Genomic DNA, 9,313 nt, shown 5'->3' with positions numbered 1-9,313 from the left:
GTTAAGTGAGTAATTAAGTCAAATTCATATTGAATTTTTTTGACACCTGATCCTGGTTTGAAGATAGGTCGATCGAGTCTCGTGTCAATCCATATAGCAAGGCCATGTTAAATAACAGTGTAAACTATTTGAATTTGCAATATAGATATAATCCTAGCCATTAAATTCTGGCATGAAAAAGAGGAGAAAAGTCAAAAAGCTCCGGTAGTGAAATAAGAGAGAAACTTTACAGGATTGTTTAGTAGCTTTAAAGGGGCTCACATGGAGTGCTTTTCCTTACTGGTATCTGATGCAAATAATCAACTTGTGTGGAAGAGAGTGTAGAGTGCCGAGCAAGAATGGAGAGGGAGGGAAGCAGCAACATGTTAAACTGCGGTATCGTACTTCTGGGGACCCACGACTTTTGCTTTGCCAGTCGCCTCTCCCCTTTTTTTTATTTTCCGGCGCCGGCCCACCCTGCTTCCCTACATTTGCGTCGTACCTTCCTATCCTTTTTAACTTGTTAATTAATGGAATGAGTTCCTCTTTCCCAGGTCTTCTTTACTCATATCCATATTCTCGATTAAGGCCCACTGATATGTGATATTGCACGCTACTTAAAAAGAGAATAGTTTTTTTTTTACCCTAGGTACCTGGCAGTTAAAACAAAAATTAACCTAAAAATATAAAAATATTAAGAAGTAAAAATTTAAAATATTTAATTAGTAACACATTGGAGAAGTTATTTTTTAAAAAAAAATATTAAAATATTAACATATTAAATTGATACAGATTATCCATGGTTAAATTGTAAAACCCCTACAAGAAATATGAGATAGAAGGAATATGAAATACTGATAAAATTTTAAACTTATACCAAAATAAATTAAAAAGCCTCATTGTAACGAGTCAAATATAGAAGGCTAAAAACAATAAATATGTTTATATATATATATATATATATATATATATATAAAATTAAAAAATAAAAAAAAAATAACTCTAATAAATCTATATTTGTATTGATAACAACTACGAGGGTCATGGCATTTTTTTTTTTGACACAAGAAAAAAATGTAAAGAAAACTTTCCAAAATAACATGAAAGAAAATCTCATACGCAAACTTAATCAGGAAGGTTAATTATCAATCAAATTAATATTAAATAAAAAAATAAAATAAAATATCACAACCCGGGTAATCTCATACCCAGGTTTAATCAAGAATGTCAATTTTCAATCAATTTAATATTGAAGGATAAAAAAAATCAATCTAAAAAACTTGTCAAAGCGTAAAATTAACAAATAAAAAAATGAGGATCAAACCTGATTAAAAAAATTAATGGAGGATGAAATCGCAAAAAAAATTTTAAATGACAATAAAAAAATACGGATCAAATCTAAAAAATAAAAAAAATTAAAAAAATATATGAAATTTAAAATAATCTTCAAATTGAAATAATTTTCTCAAATTATAAAATTATAATTAAGGGAAGAGAAACTAAATCTGAAGGGTAAATAAATTGAAGGGTTGATGTGATGAATCATATGAGCCAAACTAGAGCAAATCACTATACACCCACTACCTAGAAAGGAAGAGGACGCCATGATGGATCAAATGATACGAAAAAAGCACGACAACGACAACAAGAGTCAGCTGCACGGGTGCACCCGAAGATAGTGGAGCAGCTAACATGCTTTGCATGTGTCAATAATTTTTTTTATTTTTTTATTTTGTTTGTACAAATACTAAAATCCCCTTAAGACTAAATGATAATAATAAAAAACTATTATGAAATTACTACAAAGCCCTTGAAGTCAACGCCAATTTTTTTTTATTGTAAGGGCAACGAAGTCATTATAATGTTCATTGAGAAATAAAAATCCTATAAAGCCCCTAGACCCAAGGTTCTAATCTTTAACCTTTGAACGTAATACAATGATTTTACAGTTATAAAACAATAAAATAGAATAGTGTTGCCCCCAAACAAATAAAGAATGATAAATTAACCTCATGAAAAGACTTTTTCACACCTCAAGTCAAGCTCATCTGATTTTTTAATCAAGGAAAAAATCATAATTTTACTACTAAAATCCATAGTAATCTAAGGCATATCTACAATACTTTTACAATGAAGTTTAGGTTCTGGTAATCATCAATTGATTAGTAAAAGTTTGTTTGGTTAGTGTGTATTGTATTGCAAATGTTTTTCAAAAATATTTTCCGCTTAGAAATCTATTAAAATAATTTTATAATTTTTTTTTAATTTTTGACATTAATACATCAAATACTTTGAAAAATACTATAAAAATACATCAATCTGATTTTTTTTAATTGAAACATACTTTTAAAACACATCTAAAAACAGAAGTTATCACACTTTCATATATTCACGGAACATAGGGATGGTGACATTTTTTTAGTTTTAGGAGCTTTTTTACATAATCTAATGCCAAAATAATGTTTGGCAACATTCTTAAAGTTGCTTTGAAAGGTGTTTAATTTTTTTTAAAATAATCCAGAAACTACAAGGTGAAGTTTATTGTAATGTTCTTTTGATATGTGTTAGATAATTAGAATTGAGGTTAGGGCTCCGAAAATCCACCATATATCAAACGAATCTAAATCATATCAACAATTAGTATCCAATCACAACCCAAATTTAGTGTGCAAATCACCTAACCTAAACACATACGCGGACTTTAATTGGCTAAGGTTTGAGCTTTCCCCAATGATAATTTTATTTCAAGTGTTCAAAAGTCCATCAAGTGGATACAGAGTATAGGTGCACACTCTCATTATCCTCACGAAATCTATATATTTTTTCTTAAAAATACATTAAAATAATAATTTTTTATTTAAAAAGATTATTTTTAATATTGAAAACACTAAAAATAATATTAATTTAAATAAATAATAATAATTTTTTTTAATGTTTTTTAAAAATACTTTTAAAACACAAAAACTAATCCAATCGAATTCTTTCATCATTACCATTCGGTAATCTCCATCTCCTTAATGCCTCTGGGTCAGCGTGCTGGATGCTTTGAGTTGTGCATGATCTATTATTCTGTACCACTTTTAAGATACCAGCTACGTTCATATGGATTAACAACATTTGCAATCATCATCATGCATGCTATGATTCGTATCCTCCACAACTCAAAGCACAAAAAAAAAACAGAGAGATTACTACATCCACCCATTGACGCTCTCTTTACAAAATCCACGCTTATGGCTGTTACAGGTAAGAACACACAAAACTCTCCTGGGATGAGAGCACTTATCAAAAGGATCGGTAAAAAAAAGCAAAACCAATTGAAAAGGAAGAAAAAAACATGACAAATCACCATAGCCTCTCTTACAGATTACGAGGAAATCAATCGTTAAGATTGAAAAGACAAGAACCGAGGATACTCCATAAAAAACCGCATCCACGTATGCTTTTGACACAAGATACTACGATATATTTGTGTGAATAGTTCGTGTATAAATAATTTCTTAGAGATCGGTGAGATAGAATTGTGTGGAGTTTGCCATGTATGCCGGTTTAATGTTTGCCCACCAAAGTGATTTTCTACTTGGACAGTCACAAAGAATCCTGCAATTAAAATCACAACGCTACTACGTCAGGTTAATGAAAAAATAATTGCATGGAGAAAAAAATATTAAACGGATCTAATCTTCTGACTAAATTATGATTTGTTTTTATTACATATTGTGGTTGCTTTTTAAAATGTTTTTCGTGCCGAAATGCATCAAAATGATGTTTTTTTTTTATTTTTTAAAAATCATTTTTGAGATCAGCGCATTAAAACGATCTAAAACTTACAAAAAAAATTTAATTTTTAGCAAAATAAAAAATTGAATTTTTGAGGAACACGGTTTGCAACGCGTTCCCAAACATTCTTCTCTAAAAAGAAAAATAATAAAGAATTCTTTCCACCATGTAAAATTTGATGGTTGAAGCTGAAAATCAAATATAAATTTGAAGCAGGAAGCAGGTTAGAATTTGCAAATCTATTTCCATAAAAATTCAATTACAAAATGTGCACAAACCATTAAGAAAGTACACACTAAAAACCCTAATGAATGAACAGAAAATAATGAATGAACACTAATTAATGTTGTCGATGAATAAAAGAGTGCCGTAAACCTTGCCCTAGAGCATAGGAGAGAGCAATAAATAAGAGAGACAAAATTGTTACATTATACAGTATTCTAACTGGAGAAGCTGCTTTGATTTCTTTTCTGTCTTTTCTTTTTTGGTTATTGATGTTTTAATAGATCGGTTAATCACTGATTTATGACATGAATTAGCTTGTCCATGTGTCTTTGTTTCATCAGCTTGGTTTATGTCTAAAGCTTTTGTTTAGCATTGTATTAATTTTTGCGGTTACGGTTTAAAAAAAATATATATTTGATTAAAAATATTTTAAGATGGATTTTTATAAATAAAATAAACATATAAAAAAACAAAAAGTTATTTAATTAACCAAATATTTTTTTTCTATAGTTGGGTAAAAAAAAACTACCACATGAAAGAACTAGATCTGTATAATAATTTCTTATATGAGATTTCCTAATAATTATTAACATATTTGCTGGGTGAATGATATATATATATATATATATAATCAAATGAAAAGCTTAAATCAATGAAAATTTATCACAAAATAAAAAAAAACTGTAAAAATATTCTCCTTTAATATTAGTTTTAAAAAAAAACACTATTTAGAAATTAGAATTTAATAAAAGATTTGTTATCAATATAATTACGGATGAGAAATTAAGCCTCTTATGGTTAATTGGATGTTTTGGATGATATTATTGAAAAATAAGAATAAATATTGGTTTGTTAGTTTTGTTATTTTTTCTTCAATTTTTTATTACTACATGTCAATTTTTTTTAATTTCTCATTACTTTTTTTTCATGTATAATTTTTTAAGAATATTTATAACTAAATTTTTATTTTTCTTTATTTCATAATAGATTTCCATTGGTTTAGTTTTTCTAATTCAAAATATTTTTTTATATATTTAATTTCAGATAATTTATTTGGGTGTGAGGTTGCGTTGCACTTTTTCAAATTTTTAATTGTTTTTAAGTTTCAAATTAATATTTTATTATTATTTTTATATGTTAATGTAAAAAAATATTATTTTAATATATTTTTAAATAAATAAAGCAATTACCATAATCCAGGCTATATCGTTGTCATCAAAAGTTCTAGGCCCCACCATTCACTGGCCCTACCAATTTGATAATATCCAAAATAAACCATCCTTAACAAGGTTACCGAATAATTAAATGAAGGCGCTACGATTAAGAAAATGGACACGTGGCAACCGATAAGTGGTCAATAAAACATAAATTTTCATCATTATGCTTCCAAAAAAAGAAGAAAATAAAGCGTACCTTTTTTTTTTGGCGGGGGAGGTTAGTGTCTTTTGTACCTATTCCCTCCAAGTCCTAGAAAACATGCTCTTGAGCCTATTCTCGGAAAGTCTCTGCAATGCTTTCTTAGCACCAGCAACCTCCATCTCCGCCAACTTCTGCAGATGCTGGAAAACTCCAGCGGCCAACAGCCTCTTCCTACACCCACCGCTCCTTCCACTCAATAACGCATCCACTACCATCACCGGAAACTTCTTGTCAATGAGCTCACATCTAGGATCCAACATCTTCACCAATTTCATCAAACCCTTTTCATCCCTCGCCAATTCTTTCTTGTTCCATCGGACTGTCAACAATGACAGCAACGCAAGCGCTCCTGCCTCTTGTAGACCCACTGGCTTAGGTGACTCCATCAGCTTTACCAATGAACCCATGCAGCTAGCGATAGCTCGCTTATTGCCATCACTAATTGATAAATTAGCTAGTAAAGACGCTGAAATTTGCTGCGAAATTATGTTTCCATGTTTTATAAGCTCGCCGAGATGGACAATGAGAGCAGTTGATGATGACAGAATCTGAGATACAGAATCTGATACCGAGAGAGAGCTAATTGCACGTAAAATGTGTTCTATTGTACATGAAGTACTTGACAAATCCTGAATCAAATACATTAATCTCTGCAATCCCTTTTCTTGTATTATCAAAGTGCGAAAATACTCCCCGGAAGAGGCTAGTATTGCTACACAATCAGCTGCCTTTTCTTGTGCAGCGCTAGTACCTGAAACAAGCAAATGAAATATAACTGGTACAACACCTTCCTCTGCTAAAGCCATCCTGATATCCTCTAGTCCTGCAACATTTCGAATAGCACCCACTGCGTGTGTCTGTGTCACTTGTGATCCACATTGGCACGCTTCAATCAAGACTGAAACACCACGATATGCTGAAATAGCCCACCCATTATCAGGATCGTCTGTGATTGCTTCAATCGCAATGGCAGCCTTTTCTCTAACAGGCATTGACCCTGTTTCAAGAACCCTCAATAAATGTCCCAATCCTCCCTCTTCAAATATAATCTTTCTTGATTCACCGTCGGACGAAGCCAGAATTGAAACAGCCGAAACTGCTTGTTCTCGAATGGAAGGTTGATTGTTAAAATCAAGCAAACCAATCAAATACCCAATATTTCCTTCCTTGGCAACTAAACTGGCTAACTTTTGGTCTTCATTTAGGACCTGAAGAAGTGACTCCAATGCTGGCCTTTTGAACTCAGCACCACCGACTTGTAATCTGGTGAAGAGGTCGTGGATAAAAAAGACTAATTCCTCTTTGTTAGAACCGGGACCTGGATGAGACAGAATAATAGCATTGGATTGGTGAAGCACTCCAGATCTGAGAAGCAAACCGAGGTCGTGGAGGTGATTGGAGAGGGACGAGGAGGCGATATCAAGGTCGCTTTGAAAGAGGAGCTTACCGCCAAGGAAGGAACTGGTAGAAGAGCATTGGTGAGAGAGGGAAAGGAGGCGTTGGAGAGTGGAGAGGAGAGAAGGGAGAAGAGTCTGAAGAAGAGGGTTTTGGGGCCAGAGAGGGGAATCGGAGAGAGAGGAAAGAGAGGACTGGAGAGAGGTTAGTTTAGGGCGAAGGACCTGCCACCGTCCAATGAAGGATTGGACGGTAATGGTGGACAGGAGGAGGAGGGAGAGAACGTTTGTTATTAGGTTTAGGAGTGTTTCCGGTGGTTGTTCTTGTGGTGGATCCGGGGTGGCGGTTGTGGGATGCATTTGGTCCGGCATCGGGTTGCGTCGATGCCAAATATTAAGCACATAAGACACTAGAGAGTGGGTTTGCTTAGAGAGAAAGGAAAGGAGAAATAGAGGTGGTGATCGAACTTGGACGAGGTTAGTTTCAAGTTAAATTAGTTGGTTTTAACTTTTAAGTTAACGTTTGAAAATATTATAGTGATTATTTTTTAAAATATATTAAAATAATATTTTTAATATTAATATATTAAATAATTTAAAAATACTAAAAAATATTAATTTTTAAAAAATCAAATTTTTTTAAAAAAAACTTAAAACACCTTGACTTGACTTGATAAAATTATATTAATTTTGTTAGGCTAGTAAATTTTTAAATAAGACTAGATTAAGTCAATTTAGATTATGATAAATTGTTATAGTGATTGTTTTTTTAAGTTTTTTTTATTTGAAAATGTATTAAAATAATATTTTTTTATTTTTTAAAATTTATTATTTACATTAATATATTAAAATAATCTAAAAATAAAAAAATTTAAATTCTTAGCGCTTCCCCATTAACACGTAAGTGGGTCTTAGAACCACGCTTTCCATGACTCTTTACACCATGTCGTCTTTTCTAGCTTAATTATTATAATGGCTATTAAGTCTTGATTTTGAATTAAAAATGGAAGTGTATGTTATTCTAATTGCTATCAATGGCTGCTTTTCTTCTTCTTCTTTTCTGACGAATAACATGGGCTCCCAGCCAATAGAAAATTTGTAAAAGGTAAGCTGACTATGAAAGGATACTGGAGAAACTCATTTCTATGCTAAAAAGGTCAGAAAGTCTTCCATAATCTATGCCAAAAAAAAAAAAAAAAAGCCAAGTCATTAAAGAAATTCATTATTTTTCTGCCCTTAAAGTTTGAGACGAATTTGGAGGATTTTGTGTGTGTTCGTAGGGGAAAATGGAGGTCTTACGAATGACTTCATGCATAGTTTCTTTTTAAATTATAAATATGATATTACTAGTTTAAGTATATATAATAAATTTATTTATATAACATTAATTAGTTTTACAAAATTCTACTTAAAATAGAATAACCTAAAAAAAATATGGAGTATGATATCAAGATAGAGGAGATGGATGAGATATATTTGTAAAACACATAAAATATAGAATAATTATATAAGTATTCATTTTACTTAATACCTTTATCAAAATCAAGGAATAAAACAACATTAAGGGTAGTATGAGGAGCATATTTACACTATGTAATATTTCCAATTTATTTTATTATATTTGTCGCACCTTAATGGACATTGCGAGCGAGGACTTATCCGAAATCAAAGGGGAAAATGTATCGTGAAAAATTAAGAGTCTTCATCTAATAATTAAAGAAAACTAGGGATTCTAAAAATAACACGGGTTTCAAGATTCAGATAATTAGTTAGTTATGATTAATGAAATAACAATATCATCCTTAGCGCATCATTTGTTATAAAAAGTTACCTTTACAATGTGTTTTCTCATAAGTTTATCTTTTTTATTGTCCTTTTTTTTAGTTTAAATTTATTTTTGGCTATTTAAAAAAAATTGATGTTAGTCCCCAAAAATAAAGTTGATTTGGTCCTTTGCAAAATCTTGGCAATTTCCTTCCCTTAAAGAAGTAAATTTATCTTTCAAAAAACAAAAAAAACTTTCAATGTCAGTCCTAAATAAAAAAAACTTATGAAAAGAGCTAAAAATAAAGTTCAAATCTTGCTAATTTCAACAACGATTTGTGTATGAATTTAATATTTTACGTTTCACTCACCGTATAATACAAGGTTGTTAAATCTGTGGGCATATACACCCATAATTACCTCAAGAGCTAAAGAAACATAAGTAACTTGTAGGGAAGCAAACATTTTACTATCTTTTTTTGAATTTATTAAATCTGTATTTTACAGTGTAAGTTTACAGTCCAATATTAAATGAAATTCTTGAAGAAAAACATATTTTTGTATTTTCAAAAATAAAGGAATTTTTAAAGTTTTGAATTTTGGAGAAAAATCAAATATTTTTTAATACCGAGTCTGTATCTTACAATGTAAGTTTACAACCCAATATTAGACAAAAATATTAGAAAAACATGTGAGGGGTCCACAAATAATTCCAAAATGATCCCTGAAATTTTTAGAATTTTTTTGAGATT

General features: G+C 30.7%; 1 protein-coding gene across 1 annotated transcript; it reads right to left on the bottom strand.

Annotated features, from left to right (window-relative positions):
• Window positions 1–3,150: 3,150 nt before the first annotated feature.
• LOC7458286 (uncharacterized) lies at window positions 3,151–7,259 on the bottom strand. Its single transcript, XM_024595068.2, has 2 exons — window positions 5,398–7,259; window positions 3,151–3,579 (listed from the first exon to the last, which is right to left on the bottom strand). Exon 1 carries the CDS (start codon window positions 7,167–7,169, stop codon window positions 5,436–5,438), a length of 1,734 nt encoding a protein of 577 aa, XP_024450836.2. The 5' UTR covers window positions 7,170–7,259; the 3' UTR covers window positions 3,151–3,579; window positions 5,398–5,435.
• Window positions 7,260–9,313: the final 2,054 nt, after the last annotated feature.

Source organism: Populus trichocarpa, chromosome 2, assembly GCF_000002775.5.
Source record: "Populus trichocarpa isolate Nisqually-1 chromosome 2, P.trichocarpa_v4.1, whole genome shotgun sequence".
NCBI classification, from domain to species: Eukaryota; Viridiplantae; Streptophyta; class Magnoliopsida; order Malpighiales; family Salicaceae; genus Populus; species Populus trichocarpa.
The sequence above is the reverse complement of the archived record's forward strand: the minus strand, read 5'-3'. Positions and strand labels throughout refer to the sequence as shown.

What these genes read in the sequence shown, in the direction of transcription:
- LOC7458286 (XM_024595068.2), bottom strand. Translation starts at nt 7,169, where the DNA reads ATGCCGGACCAAATGCATCCCACAACCGCCACCCCGGATCCACCACAA.